This window comes from Xenopus laevis, chromosome 1L (genome assembly GCF_017654675.1).
Source record: "Xenopus laevis strain J_2021 chromosome 1L, Xenopus_laevis_v10.1, whole genome shotgun sequence".
NCBI classification, from domain to species: domain Eukaryota; kingdom Metazoa; phylum Chordata; class Amphibia; order Anura; family Pipidae; genus Xenopus; species Xenopus laevis.
Window position 1 is genome coordinate 208341886 of NC_054371.1, and position 18168 is coordinate 208360053.

The following is an 18168-nucleotide window of genomic DNA, read 5'->3' on the forward strand; positions in this document are numbered from 1 at the left end:
AAGGGAGGGGGTGACATCACTCCACCTTGCAGTACAGCAGTAAAGAGTGATTGAAGTTTATCAGAGCACAAGTCACATTACTTGGGCAGCTGGGAAACTGACAATATGTCTAGCCCCATGTCAGATTTCAAAATTGAATATAAAAAAATCTGTTTGCTCTTTTGAGAAATGGATTTCAGTGCAGAATTCTGCTGGAGCAGCACTATTATCTGATTCATTTTGAAAAATAAATTTTCCCATGACAGTATCCCTTTAAAGCTAAAGGACCCATTAAAACTCTATCAACCAGATTTAAATTCCAAACCTGAGTGATGCAAAACTTAAAATGTAAATATTTAAAAAACATGAAGAAATAATAAATGAAGACCAATTACAAAATTGCCATAGAATTCTGCTGTCTACATCATACTGGAGGTTATGTTTTAGGTAAGCAAACCCTTTCTGTATTATGATATAGTTAGGGGGAGAGCAGACCCCCACGTCTACAGAGAGGTAAAGAACCTACCTGCTTCACATCTTCTTGTGTCTGAGGGGTACGGTCAGTTTGGGTAGTGGTTCATGGTATAGACCTAGAAGGCACAGTCCAACACTGGCTCATAAAGGTAGGACTACATGGACGTTTTCGCAGGCAATCAGATGCTCTGCGACATAACGCCTGCGACAAGTCGCATGCGACATAAATAAGGTAAGAGATAGAAATGTCAGATGAAGTCGCAGCATTGATCCGACACGACACGACTGTCGGATGCAGACGCAGTCGCGTCGTTTTGGAGTTGCGACTGTGGGGCCATCCAGTGGGATCCTTTCCCTGGGCCCAGAAATGCTAAGCTTGGAATCCTCCGAGATAATTGTAAGAAAGCTAGGAACTGAGGGAACAGTATATAATTATTGATATCAACTGCCTGAAAGTAAAAGTGACAATGGTCCAGCATTTTGCTGGCACTAATAATGTTTGCAACATTATCTAAAATTCTAGTTCACCAAGTAGATTGTGGTTGAGTAAACATATTACAGATGAGATTTGACATGGAAAGAAAAATTCCAAAAAAAATGTCCGTTGCTGGGATTGTGTGCCTGGTGCTTACTGGAGGCAGTGCGGATGTACATAACAGCAGGGATATTTACTGATCTAATATGAAGCAATTGTTTATGAAAACAACTGTTCAGTTAAGCCTTTTGGAAGCCAGTGATGATTGCATCCCAGATTTCTGTTTAATTAGAATGTGTGTCATGAGCAAATAAAGTAATGAGTAATGAGGTGTATTATCAAACTACCCATTCACTACCAAAAAATAAAATCACAAATTGTGCATTTTCTTCAGCCAGGAGGTCACATTTATTTTATTTTCTTCAGCCAGGAGGTCACATTTATTTTACTACCCAATGTACAGTACTACAGTAGTAGGAGTGGTTCACCTTTAAGTTAATGTTTAGAATTTTATAGAATGGCCAGTTCTAAGCAACTTTTCAATTGGTCCTTATTACTTGTTCTTTTGACACTTTCCATCTTTCAAATGACCCCCTCTAAAAAAGCAAATGCTCTGTAAGGCTACACATTTATCTTTCTATTCAGACACTCATATTCCAGTCTCTTATTAGTTTCGTTTCTCAGTGGAACAATTTATCTTTAGAACGAGTGTGTGTACATATAAATGCTAGGAAATAACAATGTCAAAAATGTCACATGTACTTTGTTTGCAGTGTACATGCAGGAAATTAGATTTCCTGGGAAATTGGTTGGGTTTTATTTAAAGGGGAATTTGAGCTTGCTTTGGTATATTGTTTGCTAATTAAAGGGATACTGTCATGGGAAAACATGTTTTTTTTAAACGCATCAGTTAATAGTGCTACTCCAGCAGAATTCTGCACTGAAATGTTACTGAGCCCCACAGCATATTAAATTTAGGGACCCAAAACATTGGTCTGCTTTCTGTGTAGTTACACCCCTGCTTGTCAAATAGGGTTGCCCCTAAAAAATACCAGCCTTCCTATATATTTATCTTTTTCCCTATAAATAACATTGGGATCAACCATCATTTTTACTGGCCAAGCCGGTAAATTACAGGCCAGGTGGCAACGCTATTGTTAAATTGAAGGTAGAGAAAAAGGCTGAATTACACATTTTAGGTATAACCAGCCTGCAACCCTAAATGTAACAATCCCAGCATAGCAAAACTTTGTGCCAGATATTATACATTGCATGAAAATGGGCTCAAATTGTACCTGCGCAGGGGAGTGAACCCTATAATTTCCAACTGGTCAGGTGTTAGGAAAAAGGCTCCTTTGCACTAGAGAACTATGTATGTTGTTCTTTGGACCTCATGCCTCAATTCAGCTGCAACTAGAATGAGTGCATGCAGGCACAAGAGCTATTTATATGGCATTTTAAATGGATGCAATTCTGATCCTGTTCTAGTGCCTGAAGTTAGAAATAGCAATTGTCCTAATTTGTCCTTTCTCCGATTAAATACATCCCAGGGGCCTATGTGATGCTCTGGACTTCTGACCAGTCTTAAACCCTGTGTGTCTGTAGTGTATATAAAAAAACAGAACATATTTACACGATAAATAAGGTTTTTCCTGTTAAATATGCATTCTACACTGAACTTCATTAAGTAGCTTACAGTGGAAATAAATATTTTCTTTCCTAGGAATTCCACCCATTTCCTGCCAGAAAGATTTTCCTTTTTAAGTTTTACTGCTGATTTGAAAAGTCAGCTCTAGGACACTATACAGCTAATTTATGAATCTATTATAATATATGAAGAGCAAAACTGTACACAAAACATATTTTTTAACTACACGGCTGTTTAACATGAACACCTAAGGCTACTGCTAATTCTTAAGCTGGCCATAGACGCAAAGATCCGATCGTACGAATCAACGTACGATCGGACTTTCCTGTCTCCTGACCCTCCACTAACCATAAAGATCAAAGTCTCACCATTCCGACCAAATAAAGTAGTAAAAGAACAGATCAGCCAATGTACCACCTCTGACAGCAATTGTACAATAGTTATGTCTGACAAAGCTAGTGACAGTCTCCCACTGAAAATCGTACAATCGGCAATACATGCAGATATATTATCAGCAGGCGACAGAAATTTTCTAACTTGTCCGATCGTCCAAACGACCAATCTCCGCCGGACGAAAAATGTCGGGACTCTCCACACACGGTTCGAAAATCGTACGAATCCACTATTCGTATGATCGGATCGCTATGTCTATGGCCAGCTTAAGGCTACTTCAAAATCATTGAAAATGTGGATATTGGAAGGTTACATATGTTTTCATAATCCAGATGTATACACTTGGATTTAATTTCATATTAAGCAATGGTTATGTATCTAAATAAATGTATTTATTAAAGTGTGCAAAGTGGCTCATTAATTTGCTTAAAATATGCCCCTTCCCTGATTTATCCAGCTGGAAACATTGTTATACCGAGAACATCTGCTACATGAATTGTACTGCACTTATATAAATAAAATGATATATAAAATAGTATACTAATATCTATGTAATTACTTTCCTTATATAATGTAATAATATACAATACCATAGTTATTTTAACTTTAGCAGACAATGCACGCTCCTTTTCCTTTGTATCGCCTCTAATAGGTGTGATCATTTTTAGAAAAAAAATCTAGCCCTTGGTGTAAATTCAGTGAAGTAGGAAACCACTGTTCAGTGTAAGATGCCAAAAAATAACTGGATCTGTTGCACGTGAAATAAGATTTGTATAATATTATTAGTATGGAGACTCAGAATTGTGTCTAATAATATGGCATACACAACATTGTAGCACCTAATTGCATTTAACAAAATTAGCGCAATGCACCAATTTGGAGGTTGCACCAGTGTTGGTCACCAGGTGCCCGGTTTACCATCAAGAGTTCATCTATTTTACAGATTTTGTTTATCATTTAACAACAGGACTTGTTCATATGGTATTCATAGGATTATGGCAGTATCTTGTGAAAAGACCATACACATTACTGGCAAGAAAGGCTACATCCATGACCTCAAAACAAATAATATTGCCCACACTAAAGGACACTATAGGACAGTTTCATCAACACTACACTAATCTAAGGGGCGCATTTATTAATACTGGAGACAAACATCATTGGTGATGTTGCCCAAAGCAACCAAATCAGATCTTTGTTTTTGATTTCTAACTTGTAGGTGACCATTCAAATTCGATCGCTATGGTTATGGTATGCTATGTTATGGTTGCTATGGGCAACATCACCGGAGATGTTTGTCTTTAATGTTAATAAATACAAGGGAGACAAGCACCTAAAGCTAAAGAAAGTGCCCAATGTTATTTATTACCTCTCGGCCAGGGGTCCTTAACCTTTTTGAGGGTCAGAACTAGTGGTAGGCAGAAGAGGCATGTGCCTAGGGGTGCACAAGGCACGTACATCTTCTGTAACTTACTGAGTAGTCCGGGACCTTGTTCCCCCTTCTTTTCACACAGTGCTCTCTGCAGCATCTTGTGCGCATGCTCACAGAGATAGGGGAGCGACTTAGACAACTGGGCTGCCTAGGGCACCTGGATGGCTTGGCCTGGCCCTGTTTTGACCGGTGAGCCACATTTAAATGTTAAAAGGATTTGAGTGTCACGCATACATGAAAAAAGTTCTTGGGAGTTGCCAAGAACGGATGGTTCTGTTTGGCAGCAAACTTGTCTCTTTATTCCTCTAAATTTACCACCAAGCAAAATATGCTTCAAGGATCTTGTGTTCAACATTAAAGGGGGTGATGGGCAGCATGTAACTCATGAGCCACTGTTCTAGACCTATACAATCCATAACTCAAGAGCAGAGACACAAATAGAAGGTAACATTAGACTAGAATAAATACAGTATGTTCAGCAATCAAGTCAAGACAAGTTTTTTTGTCATCTCAACTGTATACAACTGCTATCAAGACTACGGTGGCCATAGATACACTGATAATATTGTACAAAACAAATTTTCATACCATATTCGCTGTGTATGGTGGGAGACAAGATGACTAATATCTGCAGAAGACTTGGCTATCAGTCGGCTCGTTGATCAGGCTGGCTGGAAAATTTCGACGGCACCTGCACATCAGCCATTGTTAGTGCTGAATCATCAGATACAGGTAGAATTCAATTGTTTCTATCTGAATATCTGACTATTCAGCTCTACATGTGTGTATTGAAACAAACAATCTTTCCTGTAAAGATCTTTTCCAGGAATGATTATAATTGTAATGTCACATGTTAATAAATTTACCCCTAAGTACAACTGATGATGAATTTTACTTAGGGGTAAATTTATTAACATGTGAGTTTAGAGTTTGATAAATAAAAACTCACCCACGTTCTATTCATTCCTATGGGATTTTTAGAATTGTTTTTATCAATTGGAATTAATAGAATATGGGTGACTTTTTATTTATTAAGCTCTAAGCTAGCATTTTATAAATCTGCCCCTGAATGATACATTTTTAGGATCTACTATGGGTGACACTCTAACCAAGATATTATCGGGCACCTCAATACCACCGTAGTACAAATACATTTAAAACCAGTACTGCCTTGCCAGATTATATAACATTTTTATTCAGCCCTGGCTACAAGTTAAAAACATCTATTTCTAAAGTTCAGAGCTTCTCTAAAGCTGGTCATAGACGTACAGATATAGCAGTCTCCCATTGATATTGTCAGATAGGCAGTAAAATAGATATTATCGTTAGCCGACTGACTAAACATCCGATCGCCATGGCACGAAAAATGCCGGGATGATCCACACACAGTCCGAAAATCATACGAAACGAAGATTCATACGACTTTAACTTTCTGTCTAGGGCCATCTTAGAAACCAGACAAAAATTAGCAAAATCCCAACAGAGTTCACATGATTACCATACTGTCCAAACATCCCCCCAGGTTTAGACCCATTGGGCAGTCTGACATATATACAGAGTGGATTTTGGTGTGGAAATAGTAATGTACGGTATGTATATTCACAACAAAATCTGCAAATACATGTGCAATATATGCTGATCTTGTGACTGTAAATGCACACAAGGGTTAGAAGGCTACAGATAGTGGCACAACTCAGTGTCATTAAAAGAAGCTGTGAAGGTACATTGTTCTACTGAGCATTTCTAGGAAGCAATTTTCTGCTCTTCATATTCACTGGAAAATACTAGACTATTTCTGTTGTTACTTCTCCTTACATACAACACTACAGTTATTTTCATTTTAGCAAACAGTGTACATTTCTTTTCCTGTGTATCACAGGTGTGATCTTTAGAAAGTCTAGCCCCGAGTGTAAGATCTGTAAAGCCAGAAACCACTGTTCAGGGTAAAACAAGTGTGGAAGTAACTTGATCTGCTCTATATAAATTGAGACATTATAATATTGTGGTTATGTTGAGTGTTGAGAATCTAAAAGTGACTAGCAGTCAATTCAAACTTTTTGTCCAAGTGAAACCTGCCTAAATCTGATCCACAGAAGGGTGGAAATCTGAATTCAGAGGGTGAAATAAATTCTTTCCTGACTCCAAAATGACCAGTTCTTGAATTAGCTTCTGCCCCAAAGCAGCAAATGTTACTGCCCTCCAAACTGGCTGCAGACTGTGCTATCCTCTTCTATCCAACCTATTACTACCTGGCCTGCTAGCTTACCCCTTCAGAGCGGTTTGAATCTGGCTTACTGTGCAGCAGATAGTATTGTGTAAAAACAATTCTAATTATAACCTGTTCACAATGTTTCATAACTTCCCTCCCCTTAAGCCGAAAAGGCTCTACTGCTGGGGCTGCCTTGTATTCCCTGCTAAGCAGTGAGCACTGTTTCCCATGCAATAGCTTTGGGATACAAGAATGCTGTTTACTGTGTCAATTAGGCCTCAATCCAACTTCAGTTTAGGTCAAGAGAGGAAGTCAGCATTAAATGAGTTGAGAATTTTTAACAGATTATAATTTTATGATGAGGATGTAAAAAAGGCAGAAAAAGAGAGTAAACAAATCTCCCAGTAGCTCAACTATACAAGATGGGCCAAAAACAGCAATCATGTAGATCTTATTTTGCAATCCTAATCACGTATTCCATAATTCATCTGGCCCTTTAGTTAAGATAAACTTTCCGTGCTAATGTGGAACCAGCGGGGTCTGCGGTGAAACAAATGTAACATATTAAAGGACAACAAAACCCATTTAAACAACTTGGGCTCCTCCTCTCAACCGACACATGACCCCCAGTACTGCCCCATTTGCAGTACCTGTTAATTAAATGTAGAGTAAAGCAGCAGGGTTGGCTGCCCTCATCTCTTGTTGTTTGATTTCCTTTTTCCAATGTCTCTGGCTGCCAAAAATTTCTGCTAGTCAGTGATCACTATCCAAGCGCTGGGAAAAGTAAATAAAGCAGCTAGAGGACATGAACCAAAATGTGCTAATCTACATACAGGCAAATGGTGCAGTGTTGGGAGTTGAGTTTGGTGCAGTTTAGGAAGGGGAGGGTGGCCTTTGCAAACATTTAATTTCCTTATGTTGGACTGGCCAACATTGTCTCCACAACATTTGAACTGCCAGCATTTAAAGGTGTGGTTGTAATCCCACAGCCACAGTTCCTTTCCAGAGACTATTATCCCACTGTTACTATAGGCACCATCTCTTCCTACTATACCTGCTATCCCACAGTCACACTCCCTCCCAGAGACAATTATCCCACTGTTACTATAGACACCATCTCTCCCTACTATACCTGCTATCCCACAGTCACACTCCCTTCCCAGAGACTGTATTATCCCACTGTTACTATAGGCACCATCTCTTCCTACTATACCTGCTATCCCACAGCCACAGTTCCTTTCCAGAGACTATTATCCCACTGTTACTATAGGCACCATCTCTTCCTACTATACCTGCTATCCCACAGTCACAGTCCCTTCCCAGAGACTATTATCCCACTGTTACTATAGGCACCATCTCTCCCTACTATACCTGCTATCCCACAGTCACACTCCCTTCCCAGAGACTATTATCCCCACTGTTACTATAGGCACCATCTCTCCCTACTATACCTGCTACCCCACAGTCCCTTCCCAGAGACTATTATCCCCACTGTTACTATAGGCACCATCTCTCCCTACTATCCCACAGTCCCTTCCCAGAGACTAGTATCCCACTGATACTATAGGCACCATCTCTCCCTACTATACCTGCTATCCCACAGTCACACTCCCTTCCCAGAGACAATTATCCCACTTTTACTATAGGCACCATATCTCCCTACTATACCTGCTATCCCACAGTCACACTCCCTTTCCAGAGACTATTATACCCACTATTACTATAGGCACCATCTCTCCCTACTATACCTGCTATCCCACAGTCACATTCCCTTCCCAGAGACTATTATCCCACTGTTACTATAGGCACATCTCTCCCTACTATACCTGCTATCCCACAGTCACACTCCCTTCCCAGAGACAATTATCTCACTTTTACTATAGGCACCATATCTCCCTACTATACCTGCTATCCCACAGTCACACTCCCTTCCCAGAGACTATTATACCCACTATTACTATAGGCACCATCTCTCCCTACTATATCTGTTATCCCACAGTCACAGTCCCTTCCCAGAGACTATTATCCCCTGTTACTATAGGCACCATCTCTCTCTACTATACCTGCTATCCCACAGTCACACTCCCTTCAAAGAGACAATTATCCCCACTGTTACTATAGACACAATCTCTCCCTACTATACCTGCTATCCTACAGTCACACTCCCTTCCCAGAGACTATTATTCCACTGTTATTATAGGCACCATCTCTCCCTACTATACCTGCTATCCCACAGTCACACTCCCTTCCCAGAGACTATTATCCACTGTTACTATAGGCACAATCTCTCCCTACTATACCTGCTATCCCACAGTCACACTCCCTTCCCAGAGACTATTATTCCACTGTTACTATAGACACCATCTCTCCCTACTATACCTGCTATCCCACAGTCACACTCCCTTCCCAGAGACTATTATCCCACTGTTACTATAGGTAAGGTAAGTAAATACAATCACTTGGGGTGCCTAATTTTTACACACCAAGTGTAATTTTCCTTTCGTTCTCCTTTAAAGGCATTAATAGAATCCACCATCACCTGGAAGGTCATTCCACAACCTCGTTGTGAAGAACCGCCTAAGTAATTAAGGTGATTTACCATTAACTACATTGGCAGTTAATTTGTAATACCGGACCTAGTTTGTGATTTCAGGGCTAGGGTGGGTGGACAACCTAATAAGTGTTAACTAGTCCAGTGATTATGAGTCCCATGATCCCCGTGCCTGACCCACCGTACCTCCAATGCAACATTCTGCACTCAACTTCCCTGTGGAAGTGCTGCTTCCACCAGCTGGTAGGTTTGGGTCAGGATTGCCAGGTTAGTGGTTTTCCAGCTAAATTTGGCTACTACGTTAAAGCCCAGGCAGGTTTTGAAAGTTCAAACTAGCCAAGGTACGGTTTTTTACTTTGGAAACCAGCCAAAATTTTTTTCACTTTAATGTGCCGAGCCTGCGTCTCCCAGCGCATGTTGGGTAATGTAGTTTTTGTTTAATAATTTGCCGACTGCCAAATTTAATGTAAGAATACAATACCCAGCAAGCAATGGGACTGACTTGCATAGAACTCTGGAGTTACCAGATTTTACCCCAGTCTCCCGTCACTCTTAAAGGAACAGTAAAACCAAAAAATGAAAGTGTTTTAAAGTACTGAAAATATCATGTAGGGTTGCCCTGCACTGGTAAAACTGATCTGTTTGCTTCAGAAACTACTATAGTTCATATAAACAAGCTGCTGTGTAGCAATGGCGGAAATTGAAAAAAGGCTATATGTCACAGGATTAATAGTGGATAACAGATAACACCATTATATTCTACAGTGTTTATCTGCTGTGTAACCTGAGCCTTTTCTCCTTTGAATGGCTGCCCCCTTTGCTACACAGCATCTTATTTATATAAACAATAGTAGTGTTTCTGAAGCAAACAGCAGTTTTAGGTTCAGGGCATACAGGCAGATTCGGGGAGATTACTCGCCCAGTGACAAATCTCCTCTTCTTCGATGCGACTAATCTCCCCGAACTGCCTCCCCGCCGTCTAAAATGTAAATCGGCAGGATGGCACGTTGAGAGATTCGTTTTGCGAAGTCGCCCGAAGTTTTCTAGTGAGTTGACTTGAAGAAGAGATTTGTCGCTGGGCAGGGCAACATTTCATTATATTTTTTTTACTTTAAAACAATTTAAATTTTTTGATGTTACTGGTCCCTTAAGCATTCTTACATTTTCTGGTGACTTTGCTAGATTTCAGACAAATTTTTGGGGCAAAAATCTGCTGGCCGCCAAAACGTCTAGAGGTTGACCAGTTTTACCAATATTTATTTGCAAGGTGAAGCCTTCTGAAATCAGTAGGTATTTACTCGTCTTATGCAATAAATACCTTGTGATTTCAGGCTTCACTTTGCATGTAAATTGCTAGTGAACGGCTTTTTGACTGCTTTTAGCCTCTCACCCCAAACAGGGTTGGTTTTCCATACCAATATCTATGGAAATTGTATATGCATTAGGGCCTAATGGGGCCCCTTTACCGCCCGTCCCCCCTCTATAGTTACGCCCCTGGTTATGGGCAATTCTGCCCCATTTTGCTTCATGGAAAAATATGCGCAACAGTGAGGTGTAATTTCACATATATTCATTTATTTTCATTCAACTTTTTTCAGAGCAAATACGGTGCTATTTTTGAAGTGCATCTTGGCTAGTTTTGGCCTGGTTTTGTAGCCGACTTAGGCTGGTTCTGAAAATTAGACTCGGCAATCCTTGTTTAGGCCCCAGGGGTCTCTGATAATGGCGGCCAGGTGACGTAGAGATACATTATTCAGCAGATACATAGTCTCAGAGGGCGGTGTTCTTCAAATACACAAAATGAACAAGCATTATAAAGTTGTATCGCAGTTTAATACACATTTGCGCCAGTTTCTGTGTGTAACTTGGCACGGCGCTGAGGAGAGGTGTTTACTGTAAGCGGCGCCTCGCTTTGTCTGGGAACACAGATAGCCAATGGGATCCCACTCCGTTAGCAGCTAGGGGCTTAAGCCAACCAATAGGATAATGGAATACGATGTTCATATTTTAGGACATGCTTCCTCTATATTTTTGTACCACTTGCGCCCACCGTCCAAGTCGGACTTCTGTTACGGCCAAACATATATTTTATACGGGCGTCTTCCTCGTATTTCATTCTCTTGCCCAGTTCCTCCCGCCTGCGTCATTCCTCCTCAAACTCCGCATTTTATCCGTGTACTCTCCGCCCCTTACTGTTTGTGACAAGCAGAGGGGGGAAGTAGTTTAGGAAGTCACGTGCTCAGACTCGCCAATGCCAGCGAAGCAATTGGTATCTCAGACTAAACACATCGCTTGTGGCTAGTTATGAAGATGGCTGGGGTCGGGAGTTAGTGGCGGAGCAATAGGGATACCGTTATATCCTACACTGGAAGGAAAGAACAAAGTGTGAAGAACCAAAGGTACGAGCTCATAGTGTTATTTGTGATTGTGGGGACGTTACACTTTATGTTTATTTGGCTGAATTGTGTCCGCTGCTTGTTGACCCGCTCGGCTTTCTGCCTCGTCAGTGACGCGACTGTAGTTTAATGGTCCCGCTGCCCAACCAAGTCCCTCAGTAACGATCCCTTGTGAGACGGGCCTTTACTTTACTCACTAACATGTACTCAGCCTGGAGCTCGTCTGTACGTCTGGCCCCCAAGCGGCTACTTACTCTCTTGCCATACAATTCCCACTGGCCGACTTGGACGGTGGGCGCAAGTGGTACAAAAATATAGAGGAAGGATGTCCTAAAATGCTTTCCGTAACGTCTGGCCCCCAAGCGGCTACGTACTCTTTTGCCATACAATTCCCACTGGCCGCACTCAATAGTTTTCCTCTCACTGCGCCGCGTGTGTCTGCATTGTACTCCCCCTACTTATCCCGACCAACAATATCCGACACATCTTGCCCCGCCCACTAACTTTAACTCTTCTTGCCCCGCCCACTAACTTTAACTCTTCTTGCCCCGCCCACTAACTTTAACTCTTCTTGCCCCGCCCACTAACTTTAACTCTTCTTGCCCCGCCCACTAACTTTAACTCTTCTTGCCCCCGCCCACTAACTTTAACTCTTCTTGCCCCCGCCCACTAACTTTAACTCTTCTTGCCCCCGCCCACTAACTTTAACTCTTCTTGCCCCCGCCCACTAACTTTAACTCTTCTTGCCCCCGCCCACTAACTTTAACTCTTCTTGCCCCCGCCCACTAACCGAGCTTGACACATCTTGCCCATGCCTACTAAATGCATTCAATCCTGCTTGCCCCTGCCCAACAACTGTCCCACATCTTGCCCCCGCCCACTTACTGCATTTGACACTTCTTGCCCCTTCCCAACAACTGTCAGACACTTCTTGCGCTGCCCACAGTTCAGACCCTGATTACCCCTGACCACTAACTCGACTGACCCTTTTTTGCCCTTGCCCACAGTTCTGAAACTTCTTGCGCCTTTCCACTAACTGCGTCTGACCCTTCTTGCCTCTGCCCGCTAACTGCACCTGACATATTTGCCTTATTGCTTCTTGCCCCTGCCCTCTCACTGTTTCTGCCACTTATTTCCTGTACCCACCACCTCATTTGGTCTTGGGTACTTCTTACTACTTCTTAGTACTACTACTTCTTACTACACACTGTTTGTTGCATCTATTGCTGCTTCCCCTGCTTCCTGCCCCCTCTGCCTAAACTACTTCATGTCTTGCATTCAATTGATACCTACTGCTTCTTGTCCCTTGATGATGCGCTACTCTCTGCTTCTTGTCCCTTGATGATGCGCTACTCTCTGCTTCTTGTCCCTTGATGATGCGCTACTCTCTGCTTCTTGTCCCTTGATGATGCGCTACTCTCTGCTTCTTGTCCCTTGATGATGCGCTACGTTCTGCTTCTTGTCCCTTGATGATGCGCTACTCTCTGCTTCTTGTCCCTTGATGATGTGCTAATCGTCCTGCAGAAGCCGAGCTCTACATTGTCTAGCACTGGCCTAGTGTCGTTTACAACCGCAAGTGCATATAGTGCAACTTTGGAAGCAATTAGCTATGTTATTTTCTTACTCAGAATGCAGCTTTTTTTTTTCTCCATAACTCCAGTCTAATTGCGGGCACAAGGGGGTCTTGCAATTGCATCAAAATGCCCATGATACAAACTGCTTGTGTTTTGCCGTACAGATTTTTTTGGGTCGGGAATTCGTAATATCTGGCACCATATTTTTCTGCTTAATTCTGCTACTTGTTTTTCCAGACTGGCGGAACACATTGCTGCTTGGTACTGTAGCGCAATGACTTGCATTGGATGCAAATACCTTAATGAATTGGGTTTGTTTGTGGAAATTTCAGTGTGACAACTGCAGCTGTAAATGAGCCCACATGTGTTGTTTTAGTCTGGTCTCTCTTGTTTTAGACTCCTTGTTCATTCATGTATCTCTCCTAAATAAGCTATTTCCAGCAAGTCGTTGGTAACTCCCCACATTATTGTTCTTCTCCAGCAGAGAGTCGTATCAGTATGCCAGTAATACACATTACTCATGCTCTCTTCTCAGAAATTGCAGTCGGCTGAATTATAAATAATGGGGCCTTGCACAGGGTTATTGTGCCCTTGGATACTTAGGCCTGAACAGTAACTCACTGCAGGCACAGCTTTTGGGCATTTTAGGTTGATGGTAAAATTTGTAATTTACTTTAAGTTGTAATGTCTGACGAAGGGGCCTGCCCCCGAAACGTTACATCACAAGACTTGAATAAACACGCAGGGGTCCGCCCCGCTTCACTTGCTGTTGAGTGTCTGATGAATTTCTCGTCTCTATGCATATTGGAGAGGTGCCGACCTCTTTTCCAGACACCATACTATTTGACTGGAGAGGCTGTGGATTCAGGAATCCTTTTTGTGAGTAAAATGGTTAAGACATTGCAATGTAATGTGAAATATTTTCCCGAAACATTGAACACGTTCTACCTTATTTCTCATCCAAACCTAATTTGCATGTTTTCATAACATTTTTTAAAAATGCATTAATGGAAAAAAAACATTTTTGTACAGGTATAGGATCTGCTATGCAGAAACCTGTTATCCAGAAAGCTCAGAATTGTAGAAAGGCCATGTCATTTTATCCAAATAATCCATATTTTCAAAAACGATTTCCTTTTTGTAATAATAAAACAGTGCCTCGTACTTTATCCAAACTAAGACATAATTAATCTTTATTGGAAGCAAAACCAGCCTATTGGGTTTATTTAATGTGTACATGATTTTCTAGTAGACTTAAGTTATAAAGATCCAAATGACGGAAAGATCCATTATTTGGAAACCCCCAGGTCCCGAGCATTTTGGATAATCGTCTCTGCAGAACAATTAAGATTTGTCCAAATCCTTAACTGAATTCTGGATTTGTTGCATTTCTGGTTAATATAAACCACACTGCCCTGATGTGTGATGTCAGAATTGTGAAAAAGAAAGTTTGTAAATGTCCCCAGGTTGAAAAAACGTACTTGTGGAATAGTTTGTGGGGTTGTTTTTTTTTTGTTTTTTTTTTTGAGGTTGTCTTGAACCACCGGTTTCCCTGAGCTGCAATTGAATGTGGTTTGTTCATTGAAAACCAGACAATAAGAGAACAGTATGATTGTATTTACCTGTATTTACCTTACTTTCACAAGCAATACTGGTGCTCCTCATACTTCATGCAAGCTTATAAACTAAGAGAAAGGAGCACATTGATAACTGGCCAAATTTAGGTCAGATATGGGTCAGACAGATGCGTTGGTGGAGCAATTATATCTTCGCTAAGATCAAGTACAAGGTACTGTTTTATTAAAATGGAGTCTACGTAAGATGAATTTCCTGTTTTGCAGAACTTACGTTTCAAACGTTTGAATCTTCATAGTCCTTTGCTTTTATTTATTTCTTTTAAAGGCGAAGGAAAGCTGCAGAGGCATTTTATTGCCAATAGATTAGCTGCAATAGTGCAAGCTAGAATGCTTTATTTTTTCTGTAGAATGTTTTACCATACCTGAGTAAAGAACTCTAGAAGCTCTCTGTTTGTTTATGATAGCAGCTGCAGTATTAGCTTGGTTTGACATCACTTCCTGCCTGAGTCTCTCCTTGTTCACTTATAGCTCTGGGCTCAGATTACAGCAGAGAAGTGGGGGGGGGGAGAGGTGCAAACTGAGCATGCTCACGCCCAGGGTACGGAGGTTTAAGCTGAAGGCAGGGAGTCTGATACAGAAGTCCATGTGAACATAATAGAAGGAAAGAAATGCTGTGTTTCTTTTGACAGAGGACTCAGAGCAGCACTACTTTGAGGGTTTACTGGTATATTTAGGTGGACCTTTCTGATAAGGCTTACTTAGTTTTAACCTTTCCTTCTCCTTTAAACCAAAAAAGAGATTTGTTTTAGATGACCAAATCTATGTATAGGTATAGAATTTATTACCTTGAATGCTTGGGACTTGGGGTTTTCCAGATATGGGATCTCCATATCTTAAAGTAAATAAAGCCAATAGGATTGGGTTTTGCTACCAATATTGATTCATGCAACTTGGTTACTATTATGTATAAGGCACTGTTTTATTACAGAGAAAAAAAGGAAATCATTTTTAAAAATCAGAATTGCTTGCTTAAAATTGACTCTATAGGAGATGACCTTTCTGTAATTCAAAACTTTCTGGATAACGGGTTTCTGGATAAGGGATCCCATACCTACCTGTACTGTTAGTCACACAGGGCATTTTGTCACCTGCTCAATATCCCCTCCTATATGGGCAAAAAAAGAAATTCAAACAGCATTTGCAATGATTTTCAGATGGGACAAATATAACTACGGTATTTGAGTTTGTGGTTCGACCAGGAAGTGCATCCATATGGTATTGGCATCTGTGTGCTGAAGGAAACCCAAAGGAAGTGTGTGATGGTAGAGAGAAGTAGAGGTTGCTTTCCTCTGGCAAATTGCAAGTGCATTTATATTTTGGGCAAAGGTTTTTTTTTTTTTTTTTTTAAATAATACAAAAAAAGCCGTTCAAGCACACAGCCTCAAAATCTTTCAGAATAATACCTCCCAACTTCCCTAACTAGAAAGATCTGGACTTGTTTCACTGAACCATGCCTACTGTATGTCCAAGACCACTCCTGTTTTAAAGCAAATACCTTCTCCTCTCAGATCCATAAATTCGATAATTAGTTCCCAGAAATTATGGGGTCCTGTAGCAGTGACAGTAGGGCTAAGGCTAGGGCCACATGGGAAGATTCAGGGAGATTGGTCGCCTGACGACTAATTGCCGCGTCTTTGAGACGCCTAATCTCCCTGAATGGCTTGCTGGTATCTCGCACCCGCTAGCGCTAAAGTCGCCTGCACCTATTTACATGCGGCGATACGTTTTTCAAAGTCGCTCGAAATTGCTTCACGAGGCAATTTCGAGCGACTTTGAAAAACGTGTCCCTGCGTGTGAATAGGCGCAGGCGACCAATCTCCCTGAAATCTTCCTGTGTGGCCTAGCCCTAATACGGAAGGGCAGTTAAGGTGGCCATAGATGTAACAATTACGATCTATCCTCAACCATTGGTTGTTCGTTTTCAATACAGACCTGTATAGCCGAGTCGTCAGATATACAATAGAAAGCATAGAATGCTAAAAATAACTGATGATTCAGCACTAACAGTGGCCAATGTTCAGGTGCCTTCAGAGGTGCCCAATCAAAAATTTCCGGCCAGCCTGATTGACTAGCTGACCGATATCCAAATCTTCTGTAGATATTGGTTGACTCGTCTCTCGCCATACACCCACTGAACATCGTGCAAAAAATTTACTTCTTGCGATATTATCAGTGCACCCATGTCAACCTTTATAGTGAGATTTGGGGGAAAATGATGGTTTGTTCATCTTAAATGAAGGTCATGGAAAGATCTGGGGTGGACACTTTCTTGATATTCTTGAAGCTATATCTAAAAGGTTGGCAGAGCAGTGATTACATATATTACATTAATAGGTTTGCTTAAGAAAGAACTGACCATAAAAGTAGGGGGTTCCGTTTGGGATTTGGCTGAATCCTAGCACTTTTTACCTTGTTCCACCAACTGAATTCACACTCTTAGGCTAGGGCCAGCCGATTGTGGATCTTGGCCTGCACAGAAACACTGCTCCTGCTCTGCCCGCACCCGGAAGCTACGGCTCTGCTCAGGTGCAGCAGTCACGGCGGTTTTTAGACGAAACACAACATTTTGCATTTCAGGCCAACATCTGCTCTGATTTCAGAAGACAAGGGGAGTAGCGGATTCTCTGCCTACGGAGAACTGGTGGGCCCCATGAGCCCATTCGGCCCCACAAACCGAGGCCCGCTACTATGAAATTGTGGGTTTTTTCCAGCCTGCTGATAGTGGCTGCAGGTACAAAGTTAATAGTATATGGGCCGTGCCGTGGGTTGAAGATGGGGTGTTTCTCAGGTTTGGCAGTATCCGGTGTAGAGCTCACGTCTGGGTTGGGGGGCTCCTGAAGTTGGCTCGGACACCCCAGTCTGACTGCCTGTGTTGTGGTACAATTGATGGTACAGGTATGGGATCCGTTATCCAAAAACCTCCTAATCACGGAGAGGCCATTTCCCATAGACTCCATTTTATCCAAATAATACAAATTTATAAACATGATTTATTTTTTCTCTTTTAATAATAAATCAGTCCCTTGTATTTATTTAATGTTTACATGATTTTCTAGTTGACTTAAAGTATGAAGATCCAAATTACAGAAATATCTGTAATCTGGAAAATCCCAGGTCCAAAGCATACTGGATAACTGGTCCCATAACTGTATGGTAAAGACAGGTGGCTGAATATTGAAGGTTATATTGAGAGATTACGTATGTGGAGGAATCCTTCTGTCCGGCTGAACCGAATCCTAATTTGCATATGTAAATTAGGGGCGGGGAGAGAAATCACGTGACTTTTTGTCACAAAACAAGGAAGTAAAAAATGGTTTCCCCTTCCCATCCCTAATTTGCATATGCAAATTAGGGTTCGGATTCGGTTCGGTATTCGGTCGAATCTTTTGCAAAGGATTCG

General features: G+C 41.4%; 1 protein-coding gene across 7 annotated transcripts in view; it reads left to right on the forward strand.

Annotated features, from left to right (window-relative positions):
• Positions 1-9337: 9337 nt before the first annotated feature.
• Positions 9338-18168, forward strand: part of il6st.L (interleukin 6 cytokine family signal transducer L homeolog) — a 66258-nt gene continuing 57427 nt past the window's right edge. For 4 of the 7 annotated variants that reach the window (XM_041581602.1, XM_041581685.1, XM_041581731.1 and 1 more), the window contains exon 1: positions 9338-9404. In XM_041581602.1, coding sequence (XP_041437536.1) covers positions 9353-9404 — 52 coding nt within the window. In that variant the 5' untranslated portion in view covers positions 9338-9352. 7 annotated transcript variants of the gene reach the window in all.